Below are 20,561 nucleotides of genomic sequence, written 5' to 3'. Positions count from 1 at the left end.
AGAGGCCCAATCTGTGGCTCAGCAGCATTTCCTTCCCATCCTGTGAGGTCAGCAGATGCAGGCCAGCCTATATATCTGTCTGTTCATAGGCAGCTTTAGTGGAAGAGGGGTCATAAGACACTTCAGGGAGCTAAGAGAATCTTCATCTGGGGTTCCAGGAATTGTGTGTATGTGTGTTTCTAAGTTGGCACCAAGAGCATGGTCTGTGGCTCTGTGTTAGTTGTCTTCAGGCTGAGCTGCCTCAAGGCCCTATGAATCAAGGTCTATCTTTGGGAGTCCCAAGTTCTCGTAGGCTGAAGGTTTCTTAAGTAAAGGAAGGAGTTACTCTAGGTTAAAAGATATGGAGAAGGCCTCATAAAAGGTGGGCTCTTCCAGGCTATGGGAGATGATCCTGAGAGATTAAAAGGGCAGCACCATTTTTGGAAAAAAATAAACAGAAGGCATTTTAGAGAGGTAGCTGTGATATTATTCCACGAGGAGTTGTTGGAAGCCATTAGGGCTAAATTGGGACAGGTGATAGAACACAAAGACAGTAGAGTAAAGCTCAGATACTGTGGTAGTCCTGCTAGAGGGGTGTAGGTTTCTACTGAGACTAGGGCCAGGGCAAGAGGTGTGTAGGTCTCACTAGGGCTGAAGCTTGAGCTGGTCAGGTGTGTGGGTCTCCAATGGAGAGGGCAGGAGGGTTGGGAGGCAGGAGGGCTGTGGATCTGTACTGGGGCTGAATGTGCTGAAGTAGAAACCTGAGGCAGAAGCAGATAGGATGAGATGATCAGGATAAGGAAGCTCAGTGGGGAGTAACAGTATCCTTAGTAAAGTCTGTATGAAGGTGGAGGCAAGGCCTGAGTGCATGCACACACCCCACAGAGTGAAGGAAGAGCCGGGGGAAAGCAGAAAGGATCTGTAGAACCAGAACCAGGAGGACTATGGACATCATCCCTGTGGGAACCTAGAAAAGCCAAGATCAGGGAGGACATGTTTGAGAATTCAAGAGAAAAGTAAAATGAAGGTTATTGGAGTGTCAGCAAGCAGATGAGCAGTCCACAAAGAAAGCAGAAAGACACTGCGTATGAAAAGGTGCTTAAAAAAAAAGGCAAATCACAGAGATGAGAGGTTGTGAGAAATTAAGATGACAGTAAGATTGGATGGATGGATGGATGGATGGATGGATGGATGGATGGATGGATGGTGGATGGATGGATGGTGGATGGATGGAGGATGGATGGAGGATGGATGGATGGATGATAGGTAGCCAGTAGGTAGATAGATATTAGATGGTGCTAGATATTGATAGATTTGATTGTCAATAGATGGCTGAGTAATATGTGATAGAAAGAGATACCTAGATAATCAAATATATAAACACAAAGAACCAACCAAGAAAGAAAAAAAGGAAGAAAACTGTTTCTAGTACCTCAGGGGAAAGTGGTCCAGGTAAGGTCAGCCAGGCTTCTGAGCAGGGGCCATGGAGGCATTGAATGAGGTGTGATAGAAGCCCAAGCAATACGCATGCTGTGAGCCCAGTGAAAAGCACACACAATGATCTGGGTAAGCACTGGGACAAGTCCTTGGTGATAATGCTCCAACCTGAGCCATCTCGATGACTGAGTGTGCTGTGATATAAGGGCCACACAGGACAGTAAGACCACTCCACTGGCTACCCACTTGCTCAACCACTCTGGACTTGGCCTCTCTACCATGCTGATGCCCTAGTCATCTCTGTAACTTTAACCTTCTGGCTGGCCAGCTTCCTCAAACACACATTCCCCAACACTGGTATAGCCCAAAGCTCTGAACATTGCTACCCAGGTCAGGGACACCAGATCCCTTGCCGTCTGGGCTCTCACAGCCCAGAGCTCCAGTCTCTGATACTGTCTCAAGTCTCTAGGCCCCTGGGTTACCCTGGATTACCAGGGCTATGGACATTCAGAAATAATTCCTGGTACTGTCCAGCCCCCAAATACTTAAGGTGGTAGGCCCAGATCCCTGGGAGGACTTCAGCAGCTCCTCCTTAGCCTTCCCAGCAAAGCTACCCAGGAGCAATTGAGGCCTGGCTCCCTAGGTGGTCTGAGCATAGCCCTAACCCAAGCTTATATCTGACTTTATCATTTTGGTTTAACTATCAGATCTTGCATCCTTCTTTTTACATTCAGACAAATGAGCCTGCTGTCTGCTGGGCATCCATTTCTGGCCTTCGGTGTCCTGGGAGCTCTACCCATGTGCCTCCTGAAACCACAAGAGATACATAAAACACTGCCTCCATTTTGCCATCTCCTTTCATACCAGGCATGCAGGAGGGGCAGGAGGCTTGTTTCCTGGGACAGCAGGTACCTACTGCCACCAAGCTGAGAACTTTTGCAGCCACAGTTGGAGGTGAACACAGAGTTCAGATAGGATGCCTACTTTACGTGATGACAACTCCCACTCTTCCCTCAGGTGGAACTAACTCACAACCCATTCTCTCTAATCATCTGCCTCATGCTCTCCCATCTCTGGCTGTGACAGGTGTGGATCGATGCTGCCACCCAAGTGTGCTTCTCCCTTGGCGTTGGGTTTGGGGTACTGATTGCCTTCTCCAGTTACAATAAGTTCACCAATAACTGCTATAGGTAAGCCCTGAGGTACTATTGCTGGGAGTCAGTCTGTAAAACCTAGTCAGTGTTGCTGATCCTGGGATCTGCCTCTTTGGAAATAAAGCATTCCTGGAGGAAAATCACAAGGCCTTTGAGTCACATGGATTTCCTTTTCTTGTGTTAGAGATAGGGTCTCATGCTACAGCTTAAGTCATCCTGAAATTCACTATGTAGCCCAGGCTGGCCTTGAATTTATGGCCCCTCCTCCTGCATTAGCCTTGTAAATACTGAGTTACAGGTTTGAATTACCATGCTTGGCTTTCCACAGCAGCTTCCAACAAAGTCTTGCTTCTCACTTTAAAGAAGATACTGAGATACATGGTGACGTATGGTACCTTCTAAGAGGAGCCAGACTCCCCAGGATAACAGGCTAGCCTTTCCTCTGCATATATGCCTGTGTCTCTCCTTCCTTCTCTTCACCCTCTCTTCCCCAGCCAGCCCCCATGGATTTTCCCTCTCATGCTCAGGATCAAGTTTTACCTAAGACCTTTACTCAAGGCATCTGACTATAAACCTCATAGCCTAAACTGAGGGCTCCTGGGCTTGGGAGGATGTCTCTGGCTCTGAGAAGCTTGGCCTGTTTCACCTGCAACTACATGGTGGACCCCAGTCCTCCTAAAAACATATGCAGTTGATGCTGAGGCCTGTTCTCCTTGAACTTAAGTTTGCTTACTCATCCTAAGGACAAAAAGCACTAAAAATACAGAATAAACACAGAAAAATGATTCCAAGGCACTGGGAGAAGTTTCATGGAGGAAAATAAAGTGAAGAATGGGGGCAAACCACAGTCTTGAGGCAAGCCCTACCTGAAGCTCATGTGTGTACCTGGGTAGGCACACCACAGCAAACTGTTGGGTCCTCCACAGTAGACTGGCCACAGTGGTGAACCCTGATCCTCCCAAGTGCTCTCTAGACTTGCCTCTGTCCCTTATCATTAATGCTTAGAGTAGGTTCACCATATCTGCCACTCTAGCACCTCCAGGTGTGCATGAAAACTTTGTTTCACTGGCCCCAAAACCCATGCACACTGAGGTTCCAGGACTCATATGAGGTAGCCCAGTGCCACCATGACACAGTGAGTGGGACACAGAGTGGTCATATTTTCCACTACCCCAAGCCCAGGAGTACCAGACAGGTTCTCCCAGCTATATAGGTGATTGGATGGTGCCCCTCTTAGAAGCTTCCCTCCAAGTCTACCCACTGCTGCTCTAGATGCTGAAAATGCATAACAGTGGGAATTCCCAGAACCACTGCTTAACTGGTATCAGGACAGTCTGTCTTGTTTCTACAGAGATGCAATCATCACCACCTCCATTAACTCCCTGACAAGCTTCTCCTCTGGCTTCGTCGTCTTCTCCTTCCTGGGATACATGGCACAGAAGCACAATGTGCCCATCAGGGATGTGGCCACAGATGGTGAGTTCTTCCCACACACTCGCACTCTGCCCTCTCTGAAGAAAGACCAGAGGGACATGGCTAAGGCCCAAAGGATTTGGGGTTTAAGAACTGCTGACTCCAGCCCCAGTCCACCCCCCCTTGTTCTTCCTGCCCTGCTCCCTCCATATCTTCTATGCTGAGCTCACATGAAACCAGTGGTTCAGCCAACACCTCAGTTCCTCAGCCTGATGCTTGTAAATACTGTATGGAGGTCTGGGTAGATATTGTCAGATGTCATTTGAGCCCCCTAGGAGTTGCCATGACAGGGGAGGTGAATACTGAGCTGTTCCAGTCACATAATATCAGGACAGGATGGTTCTAGATTTTAACATCACTTGCCAAAATGAGCATTAGCTATCAATGTTTCCTAGTAAATGTCTAGAGATTCTGACAGGCTTGAATGAGATTTTGGCCTATCAGAAAAGTCCCTGAATCTTTAGACTATGATATCTTTTCCTTCTCATTTGGCTGAGTTTTGGACACTGAGTATCTCTCCATAACTAGAAGTTGGAACTAAGAATAGGAAAGGTAGAGGGGAGGGCTCAGTGTGATCAGATGATGTTATATTTTAGTCCATTTTCTATTGCTATGACAAAATGCCTGAAGCTAGATGACTTTACAAGAAAAGGTTAATTTAGTTCACAGAGGTTTAAGAGCATGTTGCACCCATGAGTATGTCCTTGGTGAGGGCCTCCAGATGGAAGGGAGAGGAAAGAATCAGCCCAGTGCAAATGGGCTAAGCACATAGGGTGGCCTCACTTTATAAGTGTCCACTTTATGTTTAATCCCACTAGTCAGCCTTTGGTCACTATGATAAATACATAAGAAAATCAGTTTAAAAGAGGAACGGCTTAGTCAAGCTCAGTTTTGGAGTTTTGTGCCCAGCACGCCTTGGTCATCACTTTGGACAAGTGACAAGACAGAACATCATGATGGGGTCAGCATTGTGAGACAAGATGCTAAACTCCAGGCGACTAATAAGCCAAGGGGAGAATAATTGGGGACACCCCACATAACCTTCTTCTCCCCACCTAGGACCACATACAAGGGCCCATTTTGTACGAACCTGTTCACTGATGATGTCTCTAAGACCCAAACACTTCCCAACAAACCACCAACTATGAACTAGGTCTTCACCATCCAAAATGTAATAGCAGTGCAGTCCCAAGAGGCCCACTTCTGAGAGCCTTAACTTAATCTCTATAAATAATCTCTTCACGAGGGTGGTGTCCCCCATAACACAATACTTCGTGGAGGCCCTATAACCTCATTATCAATCAATCCATCTTCAATTAAATTTCAACATGGGAGACTGGGAAGATGGCTCAGTTGGTGAGCCTGAGAGCCTGAGTTCAGTCTCCAGAACCCTCATTAAAATACTGTGTTCTCTGGCACATGTTTGTCCCAGTGCTTGAAAGCAGAGACCAGCACATCCCTGGAGATTGCTGGCCAGGCAGCCTAGACTAATTGATGACTTTTTGTGCTGTCCTGGAACTTGCTCTGTAGACCAGGCTGGCCTTGAACTCAAAAATCCACCTGCATCTGCTTCCCAAGTGCTGGGATTAAAGATGTGCGCCATCACATACACTCACATCACCTCTCAGTGTGATATGCATGTAGAAGACCACAGGACATACAAGTGTGAAGCAAAAGGGCTTCTGGACATTGAAGAAATCTGTCTGGCTATAGATGAGGCTCAACAGCCCCTAAGGTGGGTCAGCACAGAACTACAATTCTCCAAAGGTGGTTTGGAGGGGGTCTGTCAGCTGGGACCTCTCCCCTGCCTTCAGGCTTATCCTGCGGTCCATCACTGGTAACAAAGATATCATTTCTCTCTAGAGACTGATCTAGTTAGTTGGGGGTTACCCCATCCTGTGCTTTCATTTGGCACCCCTGGGGTTCTCTCCTGCTGGGCTGCTGCGCTTAGAATCAGGGACACCTTGCTATGACTGACATCACCATTGGCCAATCACTTCTGAGTGTCAGATACAAGGAGGGGAACATAGAGATTAATGGGCTATACCACCTGTGCCCTGAGGACCAGCTGGGGTCCACTTCAATTGTTCCCTTGGTTCTTGGAGAACAGAGAATAGGGCCTTCAGATTACAAATGGGAAGCAGGTTTGAGTCAAAGGGAGGTTCTGGGCCTGGAGGAAGACAGTAAGATGGCCAGAATTTCTTCAGCCATGTTCTTTCCTCTATGAAAGCACAGCTGAGGTGAGAGAGGAAACGCAATGCAGGGAAACACAGCCAAGAGTTTGCTCACCTTTACACTCAGAGTCCTCCCTCCCATTTGTCTTCACAAACAGCTCTAACTGGTAAAATCTGACTCCTGAAAGTAAAGTGGACAGCCTCTGTCCCTTTTCTAACAAGAAAAGCAAATGTCATTTACAACTAATTCTTGGGCCACAGGTGAAAGAACTAAGGGAGAAAGAGAAGGGCGTGGTGTCTGTCATTCATCCTCAGCAGAACTGAAGGATCATTTCCCAGGTTCAGGGTCTGGAGCATTTAAACTTGAGTATTGAAAACTGTGCCCTGTCCCTTAGGGCACCTTGATAACTACCTGGAGCCAAGGCCTTCCCTGCAAACTTCCTTGGTCTTTGACTCTTTGAAGATTGTTAAGTGGTGTGTCATTTAGAGTAAAGCAGAGTTTGCTCTGCTGAAGGGGGAGAGAAGGGACAGAAGCAACCGGTTCCAAGTATATCTCTAGAAATGTAGGGTCTATCCTATAATGAGGAGCCCTGCCACCAAGTCAAGTCTCAAAAATGGCCAACTCTGGGTTGCATGGTTGGGGGGTAGTATTTTTTTGCTTAGGGATCATCCAAGATTAGATTGCATTTGTATTGGCATGGTGCCTGTTGTGTGCCTGCCCCTGCCCACACAATATTGTCACTGATGGAAGTGAGGAAGGAGTGTCCCCAACAAGCCATGAGGCAGACACCTCTTTGTCCCTGTGTCACCTTGGTCTAATGTGCCCTTGTAGTTGCTGAAGAAACAAGGTAACAGAATCATGTTAGGGACCCTCCAGCCTCAGTCCCCATGTCAGACAGGACTGTGGGTTGTGCTCCAGTGACCAGTATCTTGGTAGCTTAAGGCTGAAGCTGTTTCCTGCTTTCTTTCTGAGTCCTCTGGGAATTGATGGTATGCTGTACCCTTCTAAACCCCTCAGGACCCTAGTGGATGAATTCTCAACTAAATATTCAGGCTCCCTGCTGCAGGGTCAGTGGGTAACAGAAATCCCACTTATTTACAAAGGAGTCACTTGAAGGTGACACTGTATTCTGCATTGCATAGTCAGAGAAGCCACTGGCTGCCAACAACTTCAGAGGAAAGGTAGAGGTCTTGTCGTATTCCAGGAGGGTAGAAGTCCGGAGCACACCCTAAATGTAGTGCTTCATGTAAAAGAAAATCAGCTTGACAAGGTGTGCATTTGTGTGTGTACTTGTGCATATATGTGCCCTTGCTGTGTGTTCCTGCCTGTATAGTATGCCTGTGCATGTGGGTATAAGTATATATACATGTACTTGTGTGTCCTGCACGTGTGTGTGTGTGTGTGTGTGTGTGTGTGTGTTAGTGTATGTGTGGGGTATGTATGATCTGTACAGAGAAACTAACTGGGAAGACATCAAGACTGTCTGAGGCTGAAGCACCTGCTGGTGATCCCTTTCCCTCATTCATGGTTCGATTTTATTCTTCCCATTCCCATGGGCATAAGTGAGTCAGAGAACAAGGTGCAAGCTGGCTGAGAAGCTCTCTCAGGTGACCATCTTCTAAGTGCTCCTGGAGCACCTCAGCCAGTAGCTGCTAAATTCTCAGGAAGGAGGACTCTTAAGGAAAAGCAAGAAGAAAGCAGTATGGGGGGGAAGGGTTCCAGTGATCTGATCACTGCTGGCATTAGCTCAGCTGAGTGACCAAGGGTGGTAGAGGCAGCAATACAAAGCAAACCATGGCACGTGACAAGTACGGAACTGGGAGGCAAGCTTGTGGCAGTGGTGAGCTCCTGGTGTGCCAAGTGGGGAAGCAAGGAGCGAGCTTGTGGCGGTGATGAGGGTTTCTGCCTGTAGGACCTGGGTTGATCTTCATCATCTACCCTGAGGCAATCGCCACACTCCCACTGTCCTCGGCCTGGGCTGCTGTCTTCTTCCTCATGCTGCTCACTCTGGGTATCGACAGTGCTGTGAGTAATGCATGTCCCAAGGCTCCATAGCTGTGCCTCGCTGTTGGCCTGTTCCTATGGGGGTAGGTATGGCCCCAAACAATCCCTCAAACTTCATGTGCTTATTGCAGAGACTGACAATCAGGTTTAAACACAACCAGGAGCACTGGGGACCCTCCCTGGACCGGAGTGGTAGTGACTGGAATTTAACTTACCCTTTTTCTTCCTAATCCAGTATATCAGGGTCTGAACACACACACAGAGCAGTGCCCCAGTTGCGAAAGGTTTGGCTCAGAATTACAGAGTGATTGGCCTCAGAGGTGCAAAATAACGACTTTCCTGGCCCTGGACTCCCTTAGGATAGATGGAAGCTGGCAGTAGCCTAGGCTGGGCCTTGGAAACTCTGTTTGCAGCCCCCTGGTTTTCAACCTTAGAGGCTGGAGCCATGAGCTTTCTTAGACTCCTTCAGCCCCATCAACTGCTCAAGATTATTTACTGATCCCTAATATCAGAATTGGCCGGTGGCACCTTCTGGCTGCCCCATGTCATTTACCCACCCTAACACAGCTCAGCTATTGTAAACTTTGTGGAAAGCCTGAATCAAGAATCCCTCTTTCCAAGAACACAGACTTCATACCATAGCTCCACCTTCATCTTTCACCCAGCTGCAAATCACAGGCACTACTTGGGGACATTGTAATGCAACTGGGGACATAGCCAATGCCCAGTCTGGGGCTGTGCTCATGGGACAGACATTTTGTTTTGGTCATGCACGTGCTACCATTCTCATAAGACTTTCATAAGTGCCACTTGGCACTTCATAGGCCCAGTGACTCTGAGGTGACTGTGGTCACCATCCCTGGACTCTTTCTGAGGCTTGTGTCACTAGGGCTCCTAGCCAGCAAGGGCTCCTTCTTCATCTTACCCCAAGTCTGCTGTGCACTCCCTTCTTCACACCACCCGGAGCATACACTCATTAAATGAGAAGTCAGGCCTGGGAGGGTAGTGTCAACCACCATTCTCTGTGTCCCACAGATGGGGGGCATGGAGTCTGTGATCACTGGGCTTGTCGATGAGTTCCAGCTGCTACATCGGCATCGAGAGCTCTTCACTCTTGGCATTGTCCTGGCTACTTTCCTGCTGTCTCTCTTCTGTGTCACCAACGTATGTAGTTTCCTGTTCCTGTCGTATGTCAGCCCTGGTGCCTGGCAGCACAGCTGGTGCCATGGGAACAGACACACTGCATCATTTCTAAGAAACCTCATCCTCTCCCTCATGTAAATACTTCCCTGTAGTCACAGGTAAGGCAGCCATGGGTCTGGAACCTGGTCCCAGAGATAAGTCAGCACGCAGGCATCATTTGGGATGTTCCTGCAGCTAAAGCTGCCTTCCTAGGTATGAAGAGGGTCTGGAAAGTGGCAGAGTCCTGTTTGTGGGGTCTTGGCCACTTTTTTACAGGAGACTCTACCAAGCTTGGCATTTGAGTGTTTCTGACCCTTATTATCTGGAGCCTGGGAAAGGAAAGCAGGGGAAAAGTGGTTTCTATTTTTAGTGTAATAGATGTGTCTCTAAGAAGTTGTGTGTGAATCCATGACTCAACGCAAACTTTATAAAAGTAAATAAGATATACCTCCACAGTGAACCCACAGAATGGGTGACCTTTTAGGGAAGATACTTTGATGGTATAGTTGCTGCAGCTGTTCCCAAGCTCATTCAGATCCCCTCTCTTCCAGGGTGGCATCTATGTCTTCACCCTGCTGGATCACTTTGCAGCTGGCACATCTATCCTCTTTGGTGTGCTCATTGAAGCCATTGGGGTAGCCTGGTTTTATGGTAAGTCTTGGTGATCAGACCAGCACTGTGGCATCAGTGTGATAGCTGGGCTAGTGCCTTCCTGCTTGCTTTCTGGCAAAACCGCTTTGAAAAGAGGCATTTAGACTCCAGAGGTTTAAGTTATGTCTTTCATGGCATCACGGGGTGTATGCTCAACGCCTGTCTACTGGGTTGAGAAGAACAGTCAAGTGGCTTCCGGGAAGCCAGGTTGTGGTTAGAGGTGTTCAGAGAGGCTGTGTTGAGTGGGAAAACAAGGCTGATTGGGGTGCTAGACCCTTTATAGCCACTGGCAAAAAGTAAATGCCCATCCAGCTAGCTAGGCCCTATGAACAAGCACAGAATAGCTTCAGCTCTATCTGGGTAGATTACCTACCTCTCAGTTATAAGGACCTTGATGAGTTAATTCAGTTTGTCTGTGAGAGGGATGTCAAAGCATGATTGATACCCACAGGTGTGCCTCACAAGTTCCTTCTGGACAAGACCAGCCAAGTTGCTTGTGCATAAGTTAGAACCATAGGTCCTTCTATAAGAATAGCCCATCGGCCATTTATGTACTAAGTGTCCCTGGGGGGTCTGAAGCTGACCACAGGCCTCTTAGGAGCCAGCTGGAGGTAGAAGCTGAGCTGCAGGGTCCTGGGGACCTCATGAGCTTGACTGAAGTATGGAGCTCTAACCAGGAGACCTCGATCAGAACTCTAGTCAGAGACTTTCTGATGAGACCGTGGAGGTCATCCAAGCTTTCCAAAGCTGGACATCCCACTGCAGTCCCACAAGCCAGAGACTAGGTCAGAAGTGGGTGAAGGGGGTCTCCATTAAGAATATCTCCTTACCAGCTCCTGAATAAGAAAAGCTGAATGATACTGCTGAAGGAAAGATGTTTCTAAAGTAAACTGCTAAGAGAAAATTCCAGTTATTAAGAATCATAGATACTGCCAGGCAGTGGTGGTGCACGCCTGTAATACTAGCACTCTGGGAGGCAGAGGCAGGCAGATTTCTGAGTTTGAGACCAGTCTGGTCTACAGAGTGAGTTCCAGAATATCCAAGGCTACACAGAGAAACCCTGTCTCGTTCTGGAAAGACTCAGTGAAGCAGTATTCGGCAAAACCAGAACGGGGAAGTGGGAAGTGGTGGGTGGGAGGACAGGGGAAGAGAAGGGGGCTTACGGGACTTTAGGGGAGTGGGGGGGCTAGAAAAGGGGAAATCATTTGAAATGTAAATAAATTATATCGAATAAAAAATTAAAAAAAAACCAAATCCAAAAAAAAAAAACCAGAGAGAGAGAGAGAGAGAGAGAGAGAGAGAGAGAGAGAGAAAGAAAAGAAAAGAATCATAGACAACTTTAAATTAATCTCTCCCTCCTTCCCTCTCTCTCTCTCTCTCTCTCTCTCTCTCTCTCTCTCACACACACACACACACACACACACACACACTGGGATATTCAGCCTTTAAAATGAAGAGATTTTTGAAACATGCTCCAACATGGATGTATGCGCTAAGTGAAGCAAGCAAGCCCACAAAGGACATATACTGTGAAACCACTTATATACAATCCCTCAAGAGTTCAAGTCCCTAGAGACAGAGAGTGGAATGCTAAGGGTTGGGGTGAGAGCTAGAGTTGAATGGACAGAGTCTCGGTTGCTGAAGATGAGAAAATCCTGGAGATAGAAGGTAGTGATGCAGCCCCTGGGCTGACCTGCAAAATAGTATGCTTCATGCTAGATGTGCTTGACACAGTGTTTCACAAGCTGGAAATTACTGCTTGTAAAAAGAGGTATGGAGGGTGTGAGACCCAGAGAAGGAGGTAAAGCAGGGTAGGGTCGAAGTATCATTGGGCCCTCAATTCATCCAGCAGACCACCAGCGTCTCTGAAGCTTCATCAGAGCCAGTCAATACACCGCTAAGTAGAATCAGGGTTATGGGCTCTAAAGGATGAGGGACGGATTGAGAAGGACTTGCACATCCAGTTACATGACTGGTCTCACAGCCACCTCTCCCCACACACAGGCGTCCAGCAATTCAGTGATGACATCAAGCAGATGACTGGGCAGCGACCCAATCTGTACTGGAGGCTATGCTGGAAGCTGGTCAGCCCCTGCTTCCTTCTGGTAAGGATTGTGGACCCTGGAAATTTCTGTCCCTGCCCTTGAATCCATCCCAGCGTCTTAAGAACACTGAGAAGGATGCCATAGAGCTCACCCAGCTCCATGCAGTAGTTAGCAGTGACTTAGATCCAACTGATATGTGTAGCTACACAAGCCAGCTTACAGCCCTCTGCAGCCTGGGGGAAGCTCTTACACTCACTCTGTGGTCATATATAGAATACAGCCAGTATCGGTGGCCAGGGGACCTGCCTAGGAAACCCTACAGCACTGGCTTCTCATCTCTGAATAAAACAGTTGGTTTTTTTTTTAAATAAAAAATAAATTATCCCATCTTTGTCTTCTTCCTGTTGACAAGCTTCCTCCCCAATATGAAAGAGGTGGCCTTGATCTTAGGAGATGTGACAAAGTCTTTTGAGCTTCATTATACATTGCTTTGCAGGTATTAGGTAAAACATTGAAATTATGCTACCTAGTTCATTCCACCAACTTCATGGAAGCGTGATTTATGCAATTTTAAGCCTAATTTTTAAACCCATCCCATAGGTAGCTAAAACCTTAGCAGAAAAAAAGATTTTATTTCATGTTTCTCTAGGTCACTTTGTTACCATCTGGCCACAGACAAGTGAACACTGCAGCATATTATTACGTGATTTCTGCAGAAGATAACACTTCCAAACAAACTGGCCAGATCAAAATCAATTTACATGTAAGAGTGTGGCTTTGGCAGACACAGTGCTTTCTAAGAAATGTGTCATCTATTGAAACCAAAAACAAGTATGAGACAAGTATGTGTGTCCAAGTGTGTTTTCCAAGATAATGTGTTTGGACAGTAAACTTTGCTGACCCTGAGACGTATATACAACAGGAGAGGGTTTGCACATAAAAATACATCCTAACCCACATCCACTAGACTTCCTATGTTTAGGAAGGGCTGTAATGTTCAGATACAAATAACATGTGCAGAGTACATGTAGTATGAGGCACATGTTTAGGTATACTGTACACACACAAGCATAGAGTATAAATATATAGTGCATGTATCAGTGCAATATAGGCATGAACAGTCTGGTAGACATACATGTGAACACATGTTTAGGTATGAAACACATATATAGTTACACAGCATGTGTGTAGATATGCCATTGGTTCCTCAGGAAGCTGTTGTATTGTTGTATGAGTCAAGCCCAGGTGGTCTGACTAGGGTTGGCACTTGTGACTTGTGTGGTTAGGAGTAAGAAGCTTGCTGATTTTTCTGCTCTGTCTTCATACCTACAAGCAAAAGCTGCCTGATGTCTGTGCCCATTTATTTCAGTATGTGGTCGTGGTCAGCATTGTGACCTTCAGACCGCCACACTATGGAGCCTACATCTTCCCAGACTGGGCCAACGCCCTGGGCTGGATCATTGCCACATCCTCCATGGCTATGGTGCCCATTTATGCCACCTATAAGTTCTGCAGCCTGCCAGGGTCCTTCCGAGAGGTGGGTATTTCAAGTGTCTCGTTCTAATGGTTTAGGTACTGTCTCTGTCTCTGGGCCATATCAGGTAGCAGGAGGCTGGAGCTTGGATGATGGGATGATGGGATGTTTCAGTGGAAAGAGGGGGCACATATGTGTATGCCATGTTTGTGTTTTGTGTGCTAGTGTGTTGACACATGTCTGTGTGTGTGCGTGTGTGTACATCACATCTGCAACTATGAATGCCCGTTTGTCTCTTTGTACTCAGGTATGCCATTATCTGTATGAATTGCCTCTCTGCATCCATGTGTCTGTGTGATGCTAGTCTATACCCACATGTCCTGTTTGACACCCCCCACCCCCTCCCACCCCTCTCCCCCCCACCCCCTACTGTTCCTGAAAGAGATTAGAACTTCTATGAATGGGATTGTGAGTGGACTGATTCCCAGATGCAATCCCATACCGAAGTCCTAGGGTCTCCATGAAGCAGTTTCATTGGATTGTGCAGCAAATCCCATTGTACCTATGGGGCTCAAGGACTCCACCTTGGAGCCACAGAGTCCCTTGGTGTTGGTGTCCCTCATCTCACAGGCTGGCACTCAGAGGTTCCTGTCAGTCAGGCCAGACTAGGTCTAGAACAGACATCAGAATGTGTAGCAAGGCCACAGCCCCTCTACTGCCAAACTTTTAGAAGGAATGGGACTACCACTATGTCCAAATGAGAATCAAGGACAACCCTGGCACCTGAAGTCTATTCTGGAGGCCCGGGTAACATCTGGGTTCCAAGAACAGAAGGAAGCAACATTTCCTATAGGGGGCAAGTGACAGGCCCTGAGGGGCCTGCATGCATCCACTGAGGGATAGAGACCTCAGCCAGCACTGCAGAGCATCGATGGTTTACTCTCAGGAAAGAACCTGAGGCTATGGCTCCTGAGCCTGACTCCTTCTGGTAAGTCATAGATAGATAGATAGATAGATAGATAGATAGATAGATAGATAGATAGATAGATAGATAGATCATCATAATAATAATAGTGGGTGGTGGCTGGTCTGTGCCAACCTGAGCCCCATGCTATATCAACAACCTCGTTCTCTCTTAGAAACTGGCCTATGCCATCACACCCGAGAAAGACCGCCAGCTAGTAGACAGAGGAGAGGTGCGTCAATTCACGGTGAGTCTGACACCCTATTCAACTCTTAAAGAGGGGATTCAGAGAGGTTTGAATAATATCCTCACCTTATTGCTGCTCTAGTAGCCCCCAGAAGACAAAGAAGCTGTGTGTATAAAAGAATTTTCCACAATGATTTGCAGATTGTTGGTGCTGGCCAAAGCCACCCAGAAGCCCTGGATTGTGGGTAGGGCAGCCAGCAAGTAGAAAAGATCCACGGAAATGTACAGCCAAGGTGACATTGACAGGGATGCCTGCCTGCGGGGAAAGAGTCCTGAGAGGGCAAATGTGAGAGGCCCTAGGATCAAAGCTCTCTATTCTTGGAGACAAGAAAAGTATCTTGGAGACAGAGGGCCTAGAGAAGCTCCAGAAACAGAGCCAGACGGCTGTGGTTCAAAGGGGAAAGGCTCATGAAAGCTTGGAGTTGGTCAGATGTCCGTCAGAGTACCTGAGGGCAGGGAGGTCTAAATGAGGGACGGTGGTCCAGCCTGGTCTATGTCTATGGAGAAAGCAGGCAGGCTGGGGAAGCTGCAATGAGAACAGGATCTCTCAGCCCCCTGGTCTAACTCCTTTCCTCTCTCCTTTGAGAACCAGGTGATTTTCTGTGTCACACTGGCAGGTGACAAGTGTGTGACCTGTTCAGAGGCTTCTCCCCCCCCCCCCCCCCCCCCCAACAATGCTCTTTAGTCTCAGGATCCCCTTTGATGGTAGCTACATCTGATATAGTTTGTGTGAAACATCCCTCTCACCTCCCCATTGATCTTAAAACTTAGACTGTGGAAGCTGGAGGAACACCCTAGGGTATTCTGAATGTCGTCCTCAGTAGTACATCACAGAAGTAGAATATATATATATATATATATATATATATATATATATATATATCCCTTTCATGTTACCTGTGTCTCTGAAAGCTCCCAGACTCCTAGTCCTAAGGGCCCTTCACAGCTTTTAAAAATTAAAACACAGTTTTAAAAACACAGAATTTGAAAATTCCCCTCTGCAGTGGGCAGTAGTGATACACACTAATCCCAGCACTCAGGAGGCAGAGGCAGGCAGAGCTCTGAGTTCAAAGCCAGTCCTGTTTACAGAGCTAGTTCTAGGATGGACAAGTCTACATAAAGCAACTTTTCTCAAAACAAACAAACAAACACATCCTTTGCTCTACTTATTTGCCTCTGGGCTCTGGAGTATGTCTGGGTCCTTTGGCACTCTTATGTGCCAAAGGTTTTTTAAAATTTGGACTTCAGGGACACCACTGCACAGTGGCTCTGGTTCTTGTCCATACGTCACCGGCTCACTCCCTGCATTCCTGCTATATATCCTTTGGATGCTTCCTGATGCATCTCCCAGCCCATGCTTCTGTGCTTACTGAATCAATGAGAACTTCCTTCGCCTTTATTGATCCATCCATTCATTTTTAAGTCAATCAATGTTTTTCTGAGAGCCTGTACAGAGAGCATTTACCCTTTTGCCTGTCAGTTTCTTCTTCTTCTGAGGTCCTTTTTGAATCTTTTTGTATCTTCTATGACTCTTCTTAACTCTTTGAACAAACACAGTGAAGTCATCTGAGAACTTTTCTGTCAGTTGGGGTCAATGTCAGGCTTTGCTCACTAGGGCTTTGTTTTTAAATCTTGCTTTTTTGTGTCTGGTAAAGCCTAATCATAGCCAAAGCACATGGCTTTTCCCTTATTGCATCCTGGATAATTTTTAACTCTGCCTGTGCATGTTGGAGTAGGAGGCAGTGTGTGTGTGCATGCCTGTGGAAGCTGGAGGAATGCCCTAGGGTATTCTGAGTTTCTGTCCTCAGTAGTAGTTTTCACAGAAGTAGAATGCCATTTACTTCATTAACCTGAAGCTCACAAAGTATGGTAGGCTTGCTAATGCAAATCCCCAGGGAGCCATCTGGCTCTACCTCCCCAACATTAAGATTATAACATGATTTCCACACAGATCTCCTGGGGTTGAACTCAGGTCTTCCTGTTAGCAAAAGACAGCACTTTACCAACCAGGCTTTTCCCAGCCCCTATATATTGGATATTTTGTGTTAGGTTAAATGGGGTGTCCTGAACCTACTCTGCCACTGGGCTCAGGCCACTGGGGGAGGTGAGACATGGGAGTTTTGACTGCACTTATTCAACACAAGTGCCTGGCAGGTGTCGGGCTATGGTGGAAAGGGCAATGTGAAGCCACTGGACACCGCTCTGAGAGTGGTCCATGGTTTTAAGGTATTTATTGTCTTGGCAGAGAGTGGCACTGAGTAAAACCATACCCCCTTTCTCAGGGCAGGCCTGAGGTTAAATACCTTTTACAGGGAGGAGTGTCTGGGAAGGGGAGTTTATTGGTTAAGCCTCCAAGTCTTTAGGTACCTCATTAAAATGGGGATCTGTCTTGAGGCTATGTGACCACAGGTCATGTCCTCTACCTGTAGAAGGGTTTGGGGCATTGCCCTTATGTGACTGATGGCCACAGACTTATGGAGAGCTGCGGCCTCCTGTCAGAAGCCTGGTGTCCAGGAGTATGTCAAAATGCCAACCATGCCTTGAAGGATTATCCCCTGCAGGGTCACGGGGTTTCCAACAATTTTTATATTATTTTTATTTTAGACAGGGTTTCACTATGTAACTCTGTCTGGAACTTCCTATGCAGATCATGTTAGGCTCTAACTCACAGACATACCTACTTCAGCCTTCAGAATGTTGGTATTTAAGGAATGTGTCACCACACCTGGCTGGATATTTTTCAGTACCTTTAAATATTTTTGGAGCTCCTTGGATCTTTTTAGATCTGTTGGGTGGGTCCCAAGAGGAAATGCCATAGATCCATCTCTCTGCTGCAGCACTGGCTTGAGTAAGGAGAGTTTCCAACAGAGGCAGGCAATGTTCCAGCCCACAAGTCCCTTGGTGCCACCTCCCATATCCTGACTGTTGCAAAGCAGTCCTGGGTGTCTGTCACACGTGTTGCTCAAGCCTCAGCCCAACTCTGCAGCTGTTCTCTTCTGCTCTGTCCTGCAAGCTAGAGCCACATGGGTCCTCGATTTCCATGTAGCTCTCTGAGTTCTCACCCCACTCTGAAATTCAGAGGCCCCCAAAGGCAGGTAGGATGACTGCCTCATTCATTCTTCTTGAGGTATCATTGAACCATAACTACCTGATGTCCAGTGTCTTGCAAACCCCATGGCCACACATGATGTTTACTTGGGGCTGTTTCAGATGGTAAGTTCAGCCTTGTTATTCTATTCCCCTTTGATCAGAAATATGGGTGTGCCTCAAGTCCATCCACTTTGCCTGCTCAGTAATATTATATTATGTCAACAGCCCATAATCTATCCCTATCTCCACAATCATATCCACATCTCTAGTAGCTACATTTCAAGCCTCATTTTGTCAACTAAAACACACATCTCTAGATTCACACTGTCACTTTTTCTAGCATCCCACAGATATCTATGCTACACTGCACCAATTGCAACATCTCTGGTCCTGGACTCTGAACTCTCTAGGCTCTGGGTTCTAGGTTCCAGTTCTTGATAATCCTTGCTCAAAGCTCCATGTTCCCAGTTCTTGAAATGTAAGTTACCCTGCAACCTTAATCATCTGCTTCTATTGGTGACAAGGACACAAAGCAGGTAGGGCTATCCTCATTGCTGCTGCAGTTGGACAGTATTCTAGGTTCTGTCCCTCCTCCTTATACCTTCAACCAGAATTCTGCTTTTTCCCTGGGTCCCATGCCATACTTAGCCAGTGCCTGTGGTGGCCTTACCTATAGACTACCTTAGGCTATGCCCTCCCTTGGCCATGCTGTGGCATGTCTTAACCAGCAATGAAAAATCCCCAAAGAGCCACTTGTGAGGAAACCAAAGAGAGTAATGTGGAGGTAATGGCTGTGACCTGTTTTCTATCTCTGGTTCAATGTTTGAACCAGACAATAGTATTATGAATATTGTTTTGAAAGTGTTTAGCAGCACAGATCTCATCAGTCAGTGTCAATAAATACCCCATGATTAGAAATAAGCAAGCAAGCAGCAGAACAACAACTGCTCTCCATCCCTGAGCCACCCAGTAGCTACTCCTGACTTGTATCTAGATCACAACGGGCAAAACAAGCTTCAGAGTCCAGCACTCTGGGGAATGGACCCAAGAGAGTTTCAGCATGCAGAAGAGAAGGACAGACACTTCTGGATCACTCACAAATCAGTAAGAAGACGATATGGAGCCAACCCTATATCTAAAGATATTCTGCATATCTCACCTCAGCTACTGATCACAAATATGCTGACCAAAAAGAACTCTGGCCCTCTAAGCAACTGAGCTCCACAAGGCTTGGTTACTTGTTGCTATGTTGGTTTTGCTTTGGTTTGCTTTATTCTGCTTTTTTTTATTTTTAGACAGAATCTTACTGTAGTGCAGGCTGGCCTCAAACCCATACCTGCTAGCCTCCTGAGCACGGGATTACAGATATTAGCTGTGCTACCTAGTTTACAGGTCCCTTCTTCATCAAGTAATTCAAGTACTTAAAAGTCTCCATCAGGTCATTAGCCCTTGGTGCCCCTCAAGAGTGGTATCCATCATCAGTAAGCTCCCCCATGGGCAAGTAGTGCCACCTGCTGAGTCGACCCTGATTTCATCACAGAGTCAGTGGTCCATAAGCCATGGTTCTAAGGTCTGCTTTACACTTGTAAATAAATGATGCATTCTTTCCAGCTGCGCCACTGGCTGTTGGTGTAAAGTGGAAGAAGACAGCTGCCAGCTGGGCCATCTCACAATAGCGGGGACAGGGAGATCACAAAGGAAACCTGCGTGTCAAGAAAGGAGGGCCACTTCCATACTTCCCCTTTGCCGTAAGGAAAAATAATGGAAGCATGGGCTTCAGTCTTTGACTGTTCACACCCAATACATACCACAAAGAAGCCTCTGTCTGTGTGTGGCTGTAAAAACACACACTTCTACACAGTGAGGTCAACCATGTCCCTATCCTTACTGGGTGGGAAACGCCTAGCTGGTATCCTGTCCCTGCAAGACTGACTCTTCCATCTGTGGTCACCCTGGGAGAACAGGTCATACTGTTCCCTGCATTCTAGGAGAGGGACCTTGGTACCTGTATATACACTGTGCCATAATCCTTGTGCTCACAGTAGTTGCCTAGATCATTTCTTTTGCTTAAATTTACAATGTCAACTATCCTATTTTGCTGTTGGTAGATTAACACATGCCAAGTCCTTTCCTGGTGCTTGGCTCTGAGCAGACACCATGACCTTAGCATCCTGTTCATATTACATACACGCAGGGTCTGTTCTGAGCCATGGAAGACAAGGGACTTGGTGCAGGTGACCAGAGATTATGGTTTTTTCCCTTTATAACTGAGATAAATAAAATTCATGACATAAGGTTGGGAGACAAGCCCTAATCCTGGCCCCTGGAAGGCCTGGCCAGCTTGTAGCCACTTTAGTATGGACTTGTAGACCACAGAAAAAGTGTACTCCTCATAGCCAGTGTGTCCCTGCCTCCTGGACACCTGCTCTGCACAGAGTCTCAATGCAACCTGATGATGATATTCTTGGCCTGGAGCCCTGCCTGATCTTTGGGGAAAGACGTCCACACTTGGGTTTGATTTCCCACTGGCTCGTGTCATATTCATGGACATTATCCATGTTATAAATGGCTTTTTAAAAACATATTTATGTGTGAATCAAAATTATTCTCAAAATGTAAGATTAGTTTGTTCAAATCCATTTGCTGAAGAGTAATTAGCACAAGAAGAAGGTATTCGGAGAATCACC

General features: G+C 46.8%; 1 protein-coding gene across 1 annotated transcript in view; it reads left to right on the top strand.

Annotated features, from left to right (window-relative positions):
* Positions 1-19,509, top strand: part of Slc6a3 (solute carrier family 6 member 3) — a 38,179-nt gene extending 18,670 nt beyond the window's left edge. Inside the window, exons 6-14 of the mRNA XM_052159871.1 lie at positions 2,503-2,606; positions 3,922-4,046; positions 8,131-8,243; positions 9,258-9,386; positions 9,956-10,055; positions 12,060-12,160; positions 13,470-13,637; positions 14,714-14,785; positions 19,486-19,509. Coding sequence (XP_052015831.1) covers positions 2,503-2,606; positions 3,922-4,046; positions 8,131-8,243; positions 9,258-9,386; positions 9,956-10,055; positions 12,060-12,160; positions 13,470-13,637; positions 14,714-14,785; positions 19,486-19,509 — 936 coding nt within the window. The remainder of the gene's footprint in view (positions 1-2,502; positions 2,607-3,921; positions 4,047-8,130; positions 8,244-9,257; positions 9,387-9,955; positions 10,056-12,059; positions 12,161-13,469; positions 13,638-14,713; positions 14,786-19,485) is intronic.
* The last annotated feature ends 1,052 nt before the right edge of the window (positions 19,510-20,561 follow it).

The sequence above is a fragment of the Apodemus sylvaticus genome, chromosome 16 (assembly GCF_947179515.1).
Source record: "Apodemus sylvaticus chromosome 16, mApoSyl1.1, whole genome shotgun sequence".
NCBI lineage: Eukaryota > Metazoa > Chordata > Mammalia > Rodentia > Muridae > Apodemus > Apodemus sylvaticus.
The sequence above is the reverse complement of the archived record's forward strand: the minus strand, read 5'-3'. Positions and strand labels throughout refer to the sequence as shown.